Source organism: Drosophila virilis, chromosome 3, assembly GCF_030788295.1.
Source record: "Drosophila virilis strain 15010-1051.87 chromosome 3, Dvir_AGI_RSII-ME, whole genome shotgun sequence".
NCBI lineage: Eukaryota > Metazoa > Arthropoda > Insecta > Diptera > Drosophilidae > Drosophila > Drosophila virilis.
In genome coordinates, this window is record NC_091545.1 from 14,782,999 (window position 1) to 14,801,697 (window position 18,699).

General features: G+C 43.0%; 2 protein-coding genes across 3 annotated transcripts; both read left to right on the forward strand.

The window, feature by feature from the left end:
• The first annotated feature begins 1,711 nt into the window (after positions 1 to 1,711).
• LOC116650569 (uncharacterized) lies at positions 1,712 to 8,073 on the forward strand. Its single transcript, XM_032434562.2, has 2 exons — positions 1,712 to 7,223; positions 7,284 to 8,073. The coding sequence occupies exons 1-2, from the start codon at positions 2,435 to 2,437 to the stop codon at positions 7,733 to 7,735; spliced, it is 5,241 nt and encodes a 1,746-aa protein (XP_032290453.2). The 5' UTR covers positions 1,712 to 2,434; the 3' UTR covers positions 7,736 to 8,073.
• A 4,282-nt stretch (positions 8,074 to 12,355) lies between these two features.
• LOC6622259 (uncharacterized) lies at positions 12,356 to 18,158 on the forward strand. 2 transcript variants are annotated; one of them, XM_070207859.1, is made up of 9 exons: positions 12,367 to 12,485; positions 12,543 to 12,808; positions 13,061 to 14,651; positions 14,748 to 16,830; positions 16,910 to 17,053; positions 17,110 to 17,390; positions 17,446 to 17,607; positions 17,679 to 17,884; positions 18,023 to 18,158. In XM_070207859.1, exons 1-8 carry the CDS (start codon positions 12,463 to 12,465, stop codon positions 17,857 to 17,859), a joined length of 4,731 nt encoding a protein of 1,576 aa, XP_070063960.1. In that variant the 5' UTR covers positions 12,367 to 12,462; the 3' UTR covers positions 17,860 to 17,884; positions 18,023 to 18,158. The 2 variants fall into 2 exon arrangements, with proteins under 2 accessions (XP_032290452.1, XP_070063960.1); XM_032434561.2 differs by having other exon boundaries at positions 12,356 to 12,485; positions 17,679 to 18,158.
• Positions 18,159 to 18,699: the final 541 nt, after the last annotated feature.

The window sequence follows — 18,699 nt, forward strand, 5'->3', positions numbered from 1 at the left end:
CGATAGCCCGCTTATTCTTTCTTGTCTTCTTTTTGTACAAACCATTTGGCTGCACAGTTTCGCATTGCCAACTCGAGTGGTGGCAACTGAAATTACCTGAAATAGCCAAAACCCAACACCCAAATACACGGCTCTCGATTTATATGCCTACAAAATGCACGTTATCATTGCGACACGTAAACCGTGTGGATATGAATGTGTGTTGAGGAAGTGGGCGTGGCTATGCTCAGGTATGCCGCCAGCACAAATCTGCAAATATGTGTGAAGGCATTTCCCTCCTGATCTATCTCCGTTCTTCTGTCCGTGTGTCTGTTTCTGTTTGTGTGCGTTTGTGTTTGCGCATGCTACGTGCTTTTGCCAAATGTGACGCATATGACATGCTAAAAATTCGCATGTGGATAGCTTCCAAGAGACAGTGACAGCAAAAATATAGCGATACGTTTTTTCGTTACATTGTGCCTATACTGTTTTTTCAAATTACATTTTCTTATAGGTTAATAATAAGTTTTACATCATACTTAGGTACTTAGTTAATAACTTCCAAACAAAAAATCCAAGTTTGGCTGATCTGGCAACACTGCTAATAAGTGCAACATTAACGCAATCGAAATAGTTTTCAATATATATGTTTGACTAAATAAACACATAATATTTTATTTCTTGTGTCCATAATATAAACATTGAAGCATTCCCACAAGTGCTATCGAAAGACTATTATTTCTTTAGGCTAGAGTATAATAGTAACTAAAAGTTATAACTATTAATAAGAGAACTACATCTATTAAAATAATCACTTATGAACATTCTATTAATATATAGTTACATAAAATAAGTAGCAGCAATCACACGTTTCGTTATCAATACTTAGGATAACAGCATGTTTGTGGAGCTAATGACAAATACGCGCGGCACACTCATCGAGTGATTTATAGAGCCTGCAAGCACAAACATAAGTAGATGACTTACTGTTAAAATTTCTAGGTTGTTGTGCCGGCCATATATCATATTGTAGTGCGGCTTGCATACGCCAACAGCAGCCACGTTTGGGCACAACTTTCTGCGGCAATGTCTGCGCTTGGCATTGTCACATACCACGCCCTGTGCCTAAACAGCTCCACGACTTTCGCATATGTCTGTTTGTATCCATAAGATACTGCAAAAGGCGGCATCAACAGCTTGAGCTCATATCTATCACACTTGTGAAAAAAAAAATAAATGCAAAACTTTGGTTTTAGCAGGAATCATTCTACATTTTCATGAAAGCACAAAAAAGACGTCAATTGCCTAAGAAATAAAGTAACGTGCTGCATATTTTCAATAAAGTTTTGCCGCTCGCTGTGTTCACAATAAAAATCACACGATTCATTTCAGCATAATACAAATAAATTTGCCATCCATGAAGAAACGTCAATCATACCATTGCCAACAGAGCGGCAACAGAAAGCTTTTCAGACAGTGACAGCAGTTGAGCTTGAGTTTTCCTAAATGACAGCTACAAACATGAATTGTGCAGTATATGATTTTCATCACAAAATTTTTGTGCTAGCTAATGAAAAGAAAGCAAATTTATCATGCGAAATCAGCAATACGTAGAGCGAGTATAAGTCCAAGCATTCTTGCATACACTTAAAATAATTAAAATAAACATTTCGCAAAATGGCAAGCAAGAGTGTCAGACGAGCACACACGATTTAAATATCACAATCAATAAATGGTATTTGTTTGGTCAAGTAACAGCAGAGATAACACCGACGGCTGCGGACATCATCCAACAGCAGAAAATAACAATCATAATTACAGCCTAAGAGCAAATAGTTTTTTTGCGCGCTCTTTGTAAGCTGCTGTCCACTCTCCTTCTGAATTGCTTTGCTTGCATTGCTGCCCTTCGCTCTAACCGGCGAGCGTCTTATTGGAGTTTCGTTTCGATTCGCTTTACATATTGTCATAACCAGTCAGTCTTTCGTTTTGATCGCAACCTAGGCACAACTAATTCGAGTTGGCTGCCAAGCAACAATTTAAAACTTATAAATTCTAATAAGTGCCCTGCGCGGCAAATAAATCCATTTGAAAACTAATCTAAGTGTTTGAATTTCGCTGCACAAGCAGTTAGAATTAATTGGTTGCAAAAAAGCTTGCAACTACACATTTTGGTGACCCCGACGTGAATTTTCTTTCTTTCATTTTTTCTATTTTTTCTTGTACTTCGTTCTTGTCGTGTCAACGGACAGTTATCAGTTCGGGCAAAGCTGTGTGGTGAGCCGTTTGCTTGCGCATCTGCATACAGTTGGTTGTTATACATAAACGCCGTAGCAAATCCCCGCTAATCGTTGCGCGCTATAACCCGCTATACGCTATCTCGCTCGAACGAACACTTGCGCGATCAGACTTGTATTGTAGTTCGGCTGTGTGAACCTTGTTGTGCGCTACATTCATAATGTTTGATGAAGGTGCAAGTGCAAATGGAAATGATGAGGCGACATCAGCTAGTCAAGTGGCGGTTGGAACCCAGGCTGCTGTTTTTAAAATAAAGATCAAGAATTTAACTGATCGACTCAATAGATTGTCCTCGGAACTTGATCCCGCTCGACTTCGCGATGTTGATGACTACGAGCTGCAAGATTACATAAGCATGGCATCTGACTTGCAGGCGAAATTTGAGATAGTCTGTGATGGTTTGTTGGAGGTGGATCATGCCAGCGTTGATGAGGATCTTCAGACAAGTTTTGAGTCAACTATTAGGCAGCTACGGCTGTCCCTTCAACGCGAGCGCGGAAATCGAAGCAAGGTTCAGCAGATTCCGCATTGTTCCACCTTCAATTCAGCCGCAGCCGATGACTCGCGTTCTACCTTTGTTGTTCCAAACCACTCTCGATTGCCTCAACTTAAATTGCCGGAGTTTAGTGGAGGCTACACAGAATGGGCCGATTTCTCGAACCTGTTCACCACGGTCATTGACAAGGATCCGTATTTGACCAACATTGAAAAACTCCAGCATCTACGGTCATGCCTTAAAGGAACAGCGCTGGATACAATTCGCTCATTGGAAATTTCAAACGCAAATTATGCTGCCGCTTTAGAACTGCTTGATAAGCGTTTTAATAACAAGCGTCTTATTTTTCAGGCACACATCTCTGAAATTTTGGGTTTGAGAAAGGTGGACAAGGGCGCGACTGCACAGCTGCGCGAATTTTCAGATAAGCTCAACTCTCATCTACGTGCTTTAAAATCGATGGGCAGTGTGGAACAGATCGCCGGTTGCGTCATAGTACATACGTTGCTGCAAAAACTAGATAGCGTTACGCAGGCTAGCTGGGAGGATGATGCGCCGTTGGACGTCATACCATCATGCGAGCGGTTTACAACCTTCATAGAGAGGCGTTGCCAAAGGCTGGAAAATGCGGATCACGCTACGGCAATGTACACGCCTAGCTCCCAGGTGGGCCAGAACAACAGTAGTAGAAGAACGTTTGTAGTGACTAGGAATGGAACGAGTGCTTGTGTGTTTTGTGAAGTCGCAGGCCACTCTATTTATAAATGTTTGCAATTCGCAAATTTATCGCCCTTGCTGCGCCTTCACGAAGCCAAGCGGCTTGCGCTGTGCCTAAACTGCCTGCAAAGGGGACATCAGCTGAGAGTCTGCGGCTCCAGCGCTTGCAGAGTTTGTGGAAGCAAACATCATAGCTTGTTGCATCTTGGCAACACAAGCAGTCACATCGCTGCTTCTAGCCCAAACAATGCTCAAGATACCGAAACTTATTCGTCATCCCAAAACACCTTGGCGGCACTTTTATCTTCGCCTCTCACTACCGCCCAGCATCTCAAGCACGATGTGGTCCTGCTTGCCACTGCCGTCATCAACGTGAAAAATCGCGCTGGCTCCTTGGTGCCTTGCCGTGCGTTGCTCGACTCTGGGTCGCAGTTGCACATCATCACCTCTCGTCTTGCTCATCAGCTCCAGCTGCGCAAATTCAAGTCAACAGCAATCGTCTCTGGCATTGGTGATGCAGCATTTGCGTCCGATGGGTTTTCGGTCAACATCAATGTCAAATCTCGAGTGTCGGAGTACTCCACATGCATCCCGGCCTTGATTGCACCATCCATCACCGATAATCAGCCTGGCTTCACTCTTGACCCTGCATCATGGAACATTCCATCAAATATACAACTAGCTGATCCTGAATTCTTTAAATCTCAGCAAATCGACATGTTGATTGGAGCCAGTCTGTTCTTCGATCTGCTATGCGTCGGCCAGATTAAACTAGCTGCTGGACTGCCGATATTGCAAAAGACTCGCCTTGGTTGGGTGGCTACGGGAGGTGCCTCACATGCTGGAAAATCATCATTCATGGCCATGAGATCAATGGAGAATCCAGATCTGCTGGTTGACTCGCATCTGCAGCCTAATACACAGATTGATGAATTAATCCGTCGTTTTTGGGAATTGGAATGCTGCACCGACCCTGAGTCCTTACCAAACAAGGAGGAACGCGACTGTGAGGCACACTTTCAGGCCAATTTTAAACGTCTGTCGACTGGCGACTATTCAGTTCGTTTACCGCTACGTCTAGGCATGTATCCGCTGGGTGACTCCTATCAACAGGCGGTTCGTCGATTCCTGAACTTAGAAAGAAAACTAGACCGTAATCCACTATTGAAACCCCAGTATGCAGCATTTATCAAGGAGTATCTTGACTTGGGTCACATGTCACTTGTTACCTCAGCTGCACTGGGCCAATGCAAGTACTACCTGCCACATCACTGCGTGCTGAAGGAGGATAGCACTACAACCAAGCTAAGGGTCGTGTTTGATGGCTCAGCAGTTACTACCTCTGGACACTCGCTGAATGATGCACTGATGGCAGGTCCTACCATCCAACCGAAGCTGTTTTCGATACTGATGCGGTTTCGTACATTTGCAGTCGCCCTGACAGGCGATATATGCAAAATGTATCGATGCGTACGAGTCGAACCCGCAGACAGTTATTTTCAATGTATCTTGTGGCGTGAGTCTCAGCATCAGAAGATACAGATTTACAAATTAGACACCGTCACCTACGGCACAAAACCAGCATCGTTTCTCTCAGTGCGAGCTATGCACCAACTGGCCATGGATGAGCAGAAAACTTTCCCTATTGGCTCTGACATTGTTAAAAGAGATTTCTACGTGGATGACCTCATTTCTGGTGGTAGCTGTGTTCAAGAAGCAATTGAGATATTGAAACAAACATCTGGACTACTCGCCAAGGGGAACTTTAGGCTGCGCAAATGGTGTTCTAGCGACACATCTGTACTCCAAAACATACCGGAAGAGGATAGAGAAACGCTGCTTAAGTTTGACGATGGCAGTGACATCACGAAAACGTTAGGCCTCGTTTGGGATCCCGCTTCAGACTGTTTCCTTTTCTCCTTCTCTCCACTGAGGTTGCCCTCCAGACTGACAAAACGGTCAATACTCTCCGCAATTGCTCGCTTTTACGACCCCCTTGGTCTTGTTGGTCCCGTAATAACAAAATCGAAAATTTTTATGCAGGATCTCTGGAGAGAAAAGCTGGACTGGGATGAGAGCCTGCCTGTACACTTAAGCACAGCCTGGGTCAACTTCTGCGCTGATTTTGAGTATACTCAGCAATTCCAGTATCCCCGTCGAGCACTCTCATCAGACAGTACAGTGGAGATTCACGGATTTTGTGATGCCAGCCTAAGCGCTTATGGAGCATGCGTCTATACAGTCTCAAAGTGCAATGGCAACACCAGCGTGCGTCTCTTATGCTCCAAATCGCGTGTCGCGCCTGTGAAAACCATCACGGTACCAAAGCTGGAACTCTGCGGAGCTGCATTACTGGCTCAACTTCTCAGCGAAATATGCCAAATGAAAGTGTTCGACTGTCGGTATTACTGTTGGTCAGACTCTGCCGTGACTTTGGCTTGGATTCGCAATGATGCTTCGAAATTCAATGTTTTCGTTGCCAACCGAGTCGCAGCCATCCAAGAGCTCACCACTGGAATGGAATGGCATCATATTCCCACCGAATTAAACCCGGCGGATATAATTTCACGAGGAGCGCTGCCTAGTGAGCTCTTCCGGTCTCCATTATGGGCCCATGGTCCGAGTTTTCTCAGTAAGGGAAAGGAAGAGTGGCCTGCCTCCTGTGTACCTGTCGAATCCTTACCAGAACTTCGACACAAGGTACTCCTCGGAACTGCAGCGCAACCGGATCTCTCGATTGGTTGCAAGTTCATCAATTCGTTTTCCAAGCTGCAGCGGGTCTTTGCTTATGTTTACAAATTTGTAAATCGAATCCGAGGAGCTGAACTAACCGTTGACCACTTGCATCATGGCACACATTGGTTGCTGCGGTCAGTGCAAATGGCTACTCTCAGCGATGACTACAAGGCATTGAAGGAAGGAAGGCATGTCAAACCGTCTAGCTCAATGGCCTCTCTTGCACCATTCCTTGACGACTTCGGCCTACTTCGCATCGGTGGACGGCTGAAAAACTCGTCGTTGGACTTCTCAGCGCGACATCCGATTATATTGCCCCGTCAGCATCCTGTGACGCGAGCAATCATAGTTTACTTTCATAAACGAAACTTACACGCTGGACCTCGCGCTTTATTGTCTTCGATTCGGCTCCAGTACTGGCCCATTGGCGGTCGAAAAACAGTCTCCAGTATTGTTGCCAAATGCATAATCTGTTTTCGTGCCAAGCCACGATTGGCCGAGCATATAATGGCAGACCTACCAGCTGATCGTCTTAATACATCGTATCCCTTTATGGTCACTGGCGTTGATTACTGTGGACCATTTTACTACAAGAACGAAGTGCGCAACAGGCCACCAGTGAAATGCTATATCAGTCTGTTCATATGCTTCGCTACAAAGGCGGTGCACTTAGAGCTTGTAAAGGACTTGTCCACAACATCGTTTCTAAACGCCCTAAAACGTTTCATCCTGACTCGCTCTCGACCTTCAAGGATCTGGTCTGACAATGCGACAAACTTCGTAGGTGCCAAGAACGAACTAGCAGATCTGAACCGCCTGTTCCTGAGAGACGAGCATGTCAAGGCCGTTAACGAGTTTTGCCTAACCGAATCAATTGAATGGTTGTTCATCCCTCCTCGCTCTCCGCACTTTGGTGGACTATGGGAAGCCGCTGTGAAGACTGCTAAGCACCACTTTTATCGATCTGTTTGCTCTTCCATTTTGGATTTCGATTCGCTGCGTACGCTCGTCTGCCACATCACGGCAATTATTAATTCTCGACCATTACTTCCACTTTCAGAGCATCCAGGTGATCTTGACGTCTTGACACCCGCACACTTCCTGGGTACAGCGCCATCTTCATCATACATTGAGCCCGATCTAAGGCAGCTTAACTTCAATCGGCTTAATCATTTTCAGCGCGTCACATATCTCCAACAAGTATTCTGGGCCCGTTGGCGCGAAGAGTATTTGACGCTTCTTCAACAGCGCTCCAAATGGCGCACTCCTCAGCCTGGACTCTCCATTAACGATGTTGTCCTTGTAAAGGATGAGAATCTACCGCCGCTGAAGTGGCCACTCGCCAGAGTGCAAGAGCTGATCTCTGGATCTGATGGGGTATCCAGAGTTGCTGTGCTTCAAACTGCGACTGGAGTCATACGTAGAGCTGTACGAAAGCTGTGTTTGCTGCCCAAACAGGATGATGTTGAAAGCCCTTGCCTTCCAACGGGGGGAGAATGTTTGGTCAAGTAACAGCAGAGATAACACCGACGGCTGCGGACATCATCCAACAGCAGAAAATAACAATCATAATTACAGCCTAAGAGCAAATAGTTTTTTTGCGCGCTCTTTGTAAGCTGCTGTCCACTCTCCTTCTGAATTGCTTTGCTTGCATTGCTGCCCTTCGCTCTAACCGGCGAGCGTCTTATTGGAGTTTCGTTTCGATTCGCTTTACATATTGTCATAACCAGTCAGTCTTTCGTTTTGATCGCAACCTAGGCACAACTAATTCGAGTTGGCTGCCAAGCAACAATTTAAAACTTATAAATTCTAATAAGTGCCCTGCGCGGCAAATAAATCCATTTGAAAACTAATCTAAGTGTTTGAATTTCGCTGCACAAGCAGTTAGAATTAATTGGTTGCAAAAAAGCTTGCAACTACACAGTATTGTAATTATAATCAATTTCTTTTTGACCAGCGATGCTTTAAAAGTGCAAATTAAATAAAAACAAAACCGTCGAGTAATATATTCATATATATACATGCGAGTGGGCGTGTGCATGCGTGTGAGGGGGTGCAGAAAAGAAAACATTATGGCTGAAATTTTATATTTATTACTGACACAAAACGCTGACCATTCGCTGTGGGTTGGGCAAGGCGCATTTTATGCTTTATATTTTGTATAAGAGTACTTAAAAATATTTTTATAGAGCAGCTTCTGCTCGACACTTTGTTGCCATTTTATGATGCGCCCGCATTCAGTAAGGGCTTTTGGGTGCGGCTGCTAATCAGAGCGAAGCTTAGATGAGCTACTTAAAATTATAGAGATTATTGTTATAAAATAAGTTGGATAAATTGTCTAAAAACAATAATATTTGCTTCTAAATAACTGGTCATTCAGTTAAATTACCTTTCCTGTTGCATTTATTTATATACGTATATTATTAATAAAAATAACAACTTAAATTATTTTATACTTAAATATCAAACATTATAAGTGTTTAGTTGGTCAAAGTTCGCCTTAAGGTGTTGCAACCAACCATCCCATTTCGTCCCAGATAACGCAACTGGTTCCTGATGAACCGAGAACATCAAGCGTATAGGGTGCACATGGCACATCGCATCAAAGTTTTAGCACTCGCCTCGCTCACAGAGTCGTTCGGCACATAAAAAAGTGTTTACATTTCATTCATAAAATATCAATTACGTGCATGTGTGGCAGCTAAGCGACACGCACACACACACACACACTAGCAGAGTACGCATACCAACATATGAGTGCGTGGCTTTCGTGAGTCAAATCGATATTACACAAATACGTGAGGACATCAGAGTTCATTGCTTAAGTTTCGCTCGCTGTGACATTTTAGGCCAATATGGCGCGCCACGCACACTGATGGAAATTTAACGAGTTGCACGCCAACAACAACGGGCATAAAACAGCAGGACACGACTATACAAGAGCAGCACATTATAATCAGCTGTCAGTCCGCAAGCGAATATGACGGCCAGAAGAAGAATGCTCATAAACAACTCGTTGGAAAGTTGACGTGACAGCTTTTCATTTCAAAAGTCGCAAACTATAAAATATTCAACAATTAAAAGATGCTAATAAAAATTGAAGAATTTGGATTTGTCCTTTTGCAGTCTATAAATTATCGCCTCTCTCTAAAAAGAAAAGGTGCCAAAGGAAACTCTAATTATGCACCTAAAATTAAATTTGAATGGTGACTCACTTTTCACTTTCTTGTACCAACTAAAAATGTTTTAAATACACTTTGAAATTGGCTTAAAATAGATTTGGCCAAATGTTCCACGCAATCAATTATTTATGTCAGCCGAATCTCTCCAGTCCGGCGAGCATAATTAACAAAATTATTATATTTTCAATGTGAGCAGAGGTAGAAATTACTTTAAAATCGTCCCACAGCTGCATAAACGAATTTTAGATTTATTTGCCATAAATGCAATTAGTGGATTTTACCGGTTACACTAGAGTTACTTAATTAAAATTGCCGGTCATATGTTTTTTAAAGCCCTTTGCATTAGTTAACAAAAATCAGCTGTAATACGCAAATGCTAAGCAAAATGCTAAATGCATTCACTAAAATCCGCTCAACTGTTAACACATGGCCAAATACAGCCTGTTTAATTGACTCTAATGCGGAAATGCCCCTAAATGGGGTTTACAGCAAAACACGCTTCAATTTATTAATGTCTGTGCGCTTAGGCAAAACTAATTTGCTCTATGCTATTTTAAAATTTGTTAAGTATTCTGTGCCCAGACAAATTTGTTAAATTTTTGGCAACAATGACTCCAACAACATCACAGCTGCCGGCTAAAGTTAGTATTAATGTGGGATTTCCTTTCAAGAAAAGCTGCGCATGCAAACTGCTTATGAATAAAGAAATTTTAAAGCGTTACCACACAACGTGTCACACACACATACGTACTCACACACACACACACACGCACATACATCTACATACACTAAAAACCCCTAAGGCTCGGAAATTTTAGCATACATTTTGCATGACGACCCACACATGGACCCGAAGCACAAAAAAGAAACACCCAAAACTTGTTGGTTGACAGGCAGCCAGCTTAGCCATTTGGCAGCCAATTGTGTGGCCTAAAGGAGGATGCCACAAGTTGTTGTTGCTGCCGTCGTTGTTGTTGTTGCTATTGCTGACACTACGGAAGGAAGAAATTTTCAGCACATCTGAGCAGCAACGCAATCTTTGCCCGAAAGCTCCCTTTCTTTATGATGCCAATAGTCGACAAAAAAAAGGTCGCAGCTACCTGGTACTCGGTATTGTTGTGCCACTCCTGCCATTGTCTGGCCTTTATGAAATATTTATTATAGTGAGGACATTGCATTGCTTTTTATAGCATTGTCCGCCCAACGCTTTTACTAAAATGCTTAAAATGTATTATGAAAAATTACTTTTGTTACAATTTAAATGATGTCTTAATATCTTACTGTCGTTTTTGCGCGGCAAGTTTATGCAATTAGAAATGAAATAATGAAATACTTCCAAAAATACACTCGTTTTAGCTAAAACAATTTTAATTAACCAAAATGCCCCAATATAGGTATAGATGCTAAATAAGAATAGGTATACATAAAGGTTTTATATATATATATATATACAAGCGATGTGCATATTTAGCAAGTGTTACCGAAGCTTGTGAGCCGAAGGCAACGCCAGCTGCAGCCGCATGTGCAACTTATTGCACAACAATGATTTACAATGCATTGTTAATGCGTTTTTAATGAGTACTGCATGTATAAAGAATAAAAAACACACAAAGTTGCCGCGCCTCAGAAACTTGTCGTCAGAGATTTTTCGGGGCCACATACAACGGCAAAGTTGCAATCCCGATCTTGGCGACGACGTCTTGCCGCAAAGCCGCCTTAAGCGCTCCAAACTTTTGCTGCACTCAGTCATTAACATTAAAGACATTCCGTGTCGGCGTTTAGGGTGGCTGTGGCTATGGCTGTGCCCAAAAACTTTCAAAGTGGGAGACGGCACATGTGCAAATGCTGTGAGCTCAATATGCACCCACCCAGCCACACACTCTCGACTGGCTGCACTGCAGGGGCACATAAATAATTGAGTGGCGCCCCAAAGTAGGCAGCAAAGTGTCGGGCTGCAGGTGCTGCAAGCGAATATGAAAAATGGCATGGAATAGATACGCCAGCTGGTTAGTTATGTCAATTCTGTGGGCAGCCCTTAAATTTCTTAAGTGAGAGAACTCTTTCTAACAACTTTATTGTCGAATTTGCTGCCAACAACAACAAAAAACACAAAGTAAACTATATTAAATCTGTCTACAAAAGTTCGGTTTCAGGTATTTTTGCAAAATTGGCAACATATTTTTTGATAATATAAACTTTTAAATATATCAATGCTTAAAAGTAAATTTTTCTTTAAATAAATATTCATAAATAACTACAGTAATTATTTAAAATAGGTAAATACAACATTTTCGAAAATAAAACAGCAAAACTTGCCGTGTAAAATGTGGGAAAAATTTAAAGAACATTGTACAGCAATTATTGAATATTCAGTTTTCTACTAATTGCTTGATTAAACTACACAAAATTGAAGAATCGAAAAAATTATATACGGCAAAACAATTTAATCATCAACAAATGAAATGCTTTTGATACTTAATTTGATACTTTATAAAAAAAAATGATGATGTAGTTAAAATTTAATGCAGCTTTTAGCTTACAATTTAATAAAAACTGTCACCAACACAGAAATGACACACCAGTGACCCACAAAGAGGTTACAAAAGCAAACAGCAGACATTAAGAATAACATTTAAGCAATAAAAATAACAAGAGGCGTCAATTTTTAACAAAACGCAGTCAGCGCTTATATTGAAAACGAATAATGGCAGAAATAAATATATATATACTTAATTTTCAGCAGCGTTTAGATTGGCGCCTATAAAGGAGCTCCTTTATGTTATTTTTGTTTTTATTGATGCCACTCAAAGTTGCCGCCTGGGAAATTTCGTGCCAAATGCCATGTTGAAAAATTAAAGTTGACCGAATGGAAGTTGAATTTCTGTGGAAAGCAGATTCGTTTAATGCTGTTTTAATTTCAAATATTTTAGTTTAATCAACTTGCTTTCAATTCAATTTCAGTTGCCATGGCAAGCACTGCCTTAGCAACCATAGAGTTGGTTGACTGAAAGGGAAGAAAATATTTGGCAGAACAAGGAAGAAGACACAAATATCAAAATGAATATTAGCTCAACGATTTGGTAAGGCATTGCTTTAAATAAAGTATTATCATTAACTAATTTAATTTGATAACCTAGCTGGTGCAACGCCTACGCAAGCGATAGCATCACAAATGTCGGCCCTGATGTGCTCTGCCTGCGTGAGAGCAACTTGCTCAAGTTCACTCAGATCTCAACGATGGCCGTCAGCTACTTTCGGGCAGAAACCGTGGCCACTGGACTACACATTAGCGCTTTTGCGGGCCACAATCGCTTTCCGCTCTTTGGCTTTGCCGAAAGCATAATGCGTCCGAATATATACATTTACAAGTATCCCGAGTTGACAAGATTCTCGACATTGCCGCGTAAGTATGAGAGCAGAGACCTATTGAAATGTGTTGTTCACTAGGGACTTGAATCTTGAAGCTTATATTCTGGTTTTCAAAGTTTTTAATGAAAGTGAATTTTATGAGTCAATAATATCCATAAAATCGAATTGGAGAGATAAAACATGAAAATGAATTAGAGAGTGCCTAAATCACGCGTTTGATTAAAATAATTATAGTAATAGTTTATGTAAATGACCTAATCTATCTCGAAATCTTATCTGTATGCAGCCTCAGCATTGACCTTTACAATGATTCGATTTTCGGAGCTGGATCTGTTAATTGGAATCGGCGGATACCCGAGATATGCGATTTCTGTTTTCAATTTTCGCACCAGCACAAAAATACTCGAGCATTCTACATTTATAGTGACACCAGATTTCTCTATTTCACTGAGCAACAGTAACCTGCCCACTATAGTGCAGTACGACAAGAAGGAAATGCGTATACTATGCTACGAGATGTGCTACATTGAAAAGGACGCGTATTTGCATCAGGTCTCCGAGGTGGAAATGGGCAAACACTATGTCAAATCTCTCAAACACTTCATGTGCTTTGGCGACGACAATGGACTTTATGTGGTCAACGACTTTGGTGAATTCTCCCAGATAGATATTGCCTGCTTTGCCATTAAGCAACGCTGGTCGCCCACCTATATAAGTGAGCTGGGCGAGGATATGCACACACGGGCGCACGCTCTCATATCGCACAGAATGGGATTCCTGATCTCAAATAGTTCGATGGCATTCTACATTAAGAAGAAGGCTGGTCACTTCACCGTCGAATGGACCATTGATCAGAGCTTGACCCACATAAGCCGGTTTATCAGCAATCAGAATGGTGAACTTTATGCGTCGGGCGGGCTCGGCTGCATTCATCGGGTGACGATCGAGGAGAATGAGGGTGTCCTTAAGGAGCTGGTTGTTGGGGGCAAACCTATTCTGGCATTTCGTACACTGGCCTGCTTCAAGGAGGAGTGTGTCGTAGTGTTATATAATGATGGGATTGCCATGATAGACTTACCAAGCGGCAGAACACTCTCCGAAGTGCCCATTGTGATGTCCTGCGCCATTTGCTCCCATCGTACCAATCCCTACGTTATTGTGGGAACCGTTGATGGTTGTCTGGTGCTCATCCATTTTGATAAGCCATCGCTGCCAAATATAGTCAATGAACTGCAGTGCGAAACGGCAGCCGTATTCGCAATGGACTTCCACGACAACTGTGTCGTATTCCAGGATCAGGCCAAAGGGCTGCACATTGTGAACGTGGAGTACCGTCCACCCAAGATGACGCACTACTTTACTATCGACGATAATCTGCTGGTCAAACAGGTTTTTGTCCAGAGCTTTCTGCTGGTCGAAGGACCGCGTCTCTTAGTCATGATATCGCGCGACAAGACCCTGAAAAAACCCGGCCATGCAGATGAGATGTGGATCTACAAATGGACCAAAGACAGACGCCTACATAGACGCGAATTGACATTGCCTAACAGCTATGTGGCATTCTTCGTACAGCCGCCGATGGGTCGTTGGGTACAGATTGAGATTGTGGCTGTGGTCAAGAACAGCACTATATTCGATCAGCTCATGCTCAACGATAACAGCGAGCTCCTCTGGGCCGCATCGATAAGGTCGACTCACTTCGGCCATATCATAGGCATCGGCATGACAAAGCATCTGCTCACATGGGGCGTTGATGGCATTATGGTCCACTTTCGCCAACACAAACGCGCCAAAAAACCATTCATGATGTCGCGCTTCGTATCGCTATTCTTCAGGCCCCATTTTTTGCTGCGTGCCAGAGAGTGTTACAATTCCAAGTAAGTTATAAAATACCTAGGGGTATAAGGTTGGGTCTCTATTGAAACCGGTTTGAAACTGAAATTGGAATTCGTTTTTCAATATGTACCTTGCAGATACCTTTTGGTGCTGAGTGCCAACAATGTGATGTGGGTAAGTCGTCTTCCCTCTCTGGCCGACAATGTGCGTGAAAACACCGAATTGGAAGTACCCGAGAGGTTCATAGTGCAGCAAACGGCGATGGTGTCACGGGTTTTTGTACCACTTACTGTTAAACTGGAGGTCAAGGAGGAATATGCACATGCGGATCTGTTTAAGCGCGAAAAGCTGCTACAGCTGATCCAAGATTTTTCGGCCAAAGTGACGGCGCTCATCGATTACGACATTTCCGTGACGGGAAAAACGAAAGGAATTTTCAAAAAGTTTTGCTACCATTACAAATGGCTGGACGCCTTGACGGAGGAGGCACACAAGTTGTGCGAGCTGGAGCGAGAATCTTTGATGCGTGCCATTGAGGATCAGTCGCGGATAAGGGATTGGATAATGCAGGTGGTGACGCGTGACGCTGTCAGCATTATTTACAAAGTGCGTTCGATATTCGCAGATGCCAATTTTGAGAGCTTCGCACTGGCACGTAAGTCGAGTGTGGGTTTATTCGATAAATATCGATTCTACGATCTGGAGGATCACATACGACTCTCTGTGATGTCCATGGAGGAGCCGGAAGATGAGCCAGGGCATCCAGAGCGATATTCCCATGCCGAGTCTGAGAAGAAGGCCGTCCATGAACTGAAACCCTATGTGGTCGAAGGGCCAAGTGTCTATGAGCACATCATGGCACCGCAATTTCAATTGCAAAGCAAAAACACCGTCACTTCGAATCAAATATTCAACGATAATTGCAAGTATCGCTTTTATTTGGTGGATCCCATGAAACAGGAGTTCAACAAGCACTTTCACGAGGCCCAGCAGCTGAAAAAGGAGACCATCGACAATGTGCTCAACACGAATAATGTGCTTCTCAAGATCTATGACAATATGAATTGCATGCTTAGACTTTTGAACATGGAGTCGTTTAAGCTGCCAGAGCTAACTGTGCCGGAACTAGCCAAGGATGAGGTCATCAAGTGCATTCTGGAGGTCGATGATTCGGAAATTAAGGCAATCAATCGGCGCAGACGTAAAACAATCGATACGGGCGGCAAGAGGGGACGCCTGTTGCTCTGGTCAGTGGAGTTCTGGGCGCGGGCGCTGATTGTCATGATGGACGGCGTCATCGAAAAGCTGTGGGAAGAGGAGATCAAAAAGGATATACCGGTGCCTGAGTTTACTCTGAAAAAGCAGCCCCACGAGTACACGCTGGAGGATCAAAAGATTTATCGCGCATACGAGGAGGCCGTGAACCTGCTCCAGGAAGATCGTCGCAAGTATTTACGCATTTTAAACGAGAACGAAGCCAAAACACTACAGCTAAAGACCAAGCAAATCCTCAAGCTAAACCAACGTGTTGCCGAGCTCATGCTACTGAAACTCAAGTACGATTTTGCCCACAAACAATGCCGCATTCGCATGCTCAATCTCATGACTATCAATCACTCGCGCGAACAGTTGCGCGAGAAGATCGATCGCTACCGGACCGATATTAACAAGCTTAACGAGTATATAAAACGTTACAGCAACCTGCTGGACTTCTGGGAGAGAGCACTGCAGGAAGTGCGCACGCGCCTCGAGGCCCAGCAGACGCGGGATCGTGCCTTAGAGCGACAATTTCGCGGCAACTTCTTAAACTCGGTGCCACATGCAGCCCACGAAATGACCAAGCTATTCAAAAAGCGGCCCAAATTGTCTAACAAACTGTTTAGCTCGTCGCTAATTTGCATTGAGGTCGCACAGAAACTCTCCCCCAAGCAACCGAATCGTGTGGGCTTCCCCATGCCCAAGGAGATTGCCGATTTTTTGTCCTATATCGCTGACAATGATGCGCCCAAGAATAGTCCAGCCTCTGTGGACGCCAAGTCATGGGAGATTTTTGTCAAGTTGCGCCGTCAGAAGATCGAAAGCGAGCTGCGCCTTAAGGGCATCAGCCATCAGTTGCTAGACAGTCAAAACTATTTGAACAGCCTCACCAAGGATATAGCCGGTTTGAAGGACACCAAAGCTCATACTCAAAAGGAAATGGAGGACACCATACAGCAGTATGTAAGTCGATTAACACATATTTTACAACAGCTACAGCCTTGTTGACATCATAAATTATCTATGCTATCAATGTTTTCAGTTGGAAGCCATGAGAAATATGCCGCTGCAGTTGACCTTAACACTGGGTCAGGTGGAGGTTATGGTAATGGGCTCGACCAAGTCGCTTTCGAACAGCGTTTTGATGCATGTGGACGACATCAATGAAGTGAACCGTATGATAAAGGTAAAAAACTCTAAACTAAACAAACCATAATTTTTTAACAATTATTTTGAATACAGGATGCCGGCAATAAGAAAATAAAAGCCATGCAACGCGTTGCCATCTTCAGGCGTCAGGTGATCTTTAAGGAATGGGAGCACAAGCTCTATAAGGCCAATATTGCCTATCTCAAGTATATGCTAGATGCCATCGAGAAGTGTAAGGTGACCATCGAGTTTCTCAACATCTTACGCAACTGGGACAAGGTCAAGGCGGAACGTCAAAAATATATGTCAGCCGGTGCTATAGAACGTATTCTGGAGCAAAAAATTGCGGTCTTTCGGAAGCAAATCGATCGCATGTAAGTGCACAACTTCAACACATATCATAAATTGTCTAAAATCGATTTGCTATAGTAACATCAAAATCGATATGGTGAAGCAGAAAACTCTGGAAATTAAGCGCCAAAATCATTCGATTGATTCGAAAATCGAACGCCTCAAAGTGGATGTTGCCTTTCAGAATTCACTGCGCGATGTTATGATGGAGGAACGACGCGATCGTGAACAGCGCGAGCGGTAAACTCTTTAATTACTAAATAACTACATAATATTAATTTAGAATCGGATTTTGGGTTACACTCTTACAGCATGGAACAGATTAAAACGCATCGATCGTTATTGGACAATGTACGCAAGCACTATGCTCATGTTTTGGAATTGCAAACTATTTTGGAATTATTACGACTGCGAACATACCCTACTTTGGGGCCGCCTTTGCCACAATGTCATCCGCCGGTACCAGAGCATATACTGAACTCTGTACCTTAGATCGGCTTCTTTTAAAAATGGTGGGGTGAGTATATTGAAAGACTTAAAATATGCAGAATGATAAGAAAAGGAAGGTGAGGCCTTGGCAAGTGAAACAAAATATAGTTCGTTGTAAAGATCCATCGATTAATTGAAATAAACTTGGTCCTTCTCTTTGACTAAGTTCAAGACCGTAAGTTCCTTGCTCGAGTATGGCTCAATGGACCCGACTATTGAGGCTGATGGAGAACACGAATATACACTAGACATTTGTATACTTCACACACTTCCAATAAACTCAAGCCTTAAATCCTCAAAAAGTATTTAAACAACTCACGTAAACACTTTTCACTGCCACCTCCACTGAACAAAAGCCAATTGATTTTCAACACCTTCGATTTTAATTAGCCGAGCGACGACCACAGACAGTTTTCGCTTTTACTCCGCGCTGAGTGAGAAAATTTCACGATGCCGGCGAAAGTAAATTATTCGCAGTGCGGCAAGTGTGAAATTTATTAGCGGTTTTTAGTTCTCCAAGGGTGCAACTATATATATATATATATATATATTGTGCATTACATTGACTTGGCATCTGTGTCTATATTTTGGGTTCTTGCACTGACTGCGGTTCTGGCTCTGTCGCCACTTAATTTTATTTGTTTGTGTCTGGGCAAATGACTAGCAAGGCATAAAGTCAACGTCTGTCTGTTAGATTCGCTGCTAATTTCGCTGCTTGTTGCTCTCAAGTGGAAAATAAACTTTTCAGTCCAAATTTTCACAGCTGAACATCAACAGCTACCCAGACACAGCCAGACCCATACCCAGGGCCAAAGCTAAACCGAGATGAGGCCAATAAGTGAG

What these genes read in the sequence shown, in the direction of transcription:
- LOC116650569 (XM_032434562.2), top strand. Translation starts at nt 2,435, where the DNA reads ATGTTTGATGAAGGTGCAAGTGCAAATGGAAATGATGAGGCGACATCA. An exon ending in TTTGGATTTCGATTCGCTGC is followed by an intron (nt 7,224 to 7,283) that starts GTACGCTCGTCT and finishes TTCCACTTTCAG; the next exon opens with AGCATCCAGGTGATCTTGAC.
- LOC6622259 (XM_032434561.2), top strand. Translation starts at nt 12,463, where the DNA reads ATGAATATTAGCTCAACGATTTG. An exon ending in AAGTGAACCGTATGATAAAG is followed by an intron (nt 17,054 to 17,109) that starts GTAAAAAACTCT and finishes TTTTGAATACAG; the next exon opens with GATGCCGGCAATAAGAAAAT. An exon ending in GATCGTGAACAGCGCGAGCG is followed by an intron (nt 17,608 to 17,678) that starts GTAAACTCTTTA and finishes ACACTCTTACAG; the next exon opens with CATGGAACAGATTAAAACGC.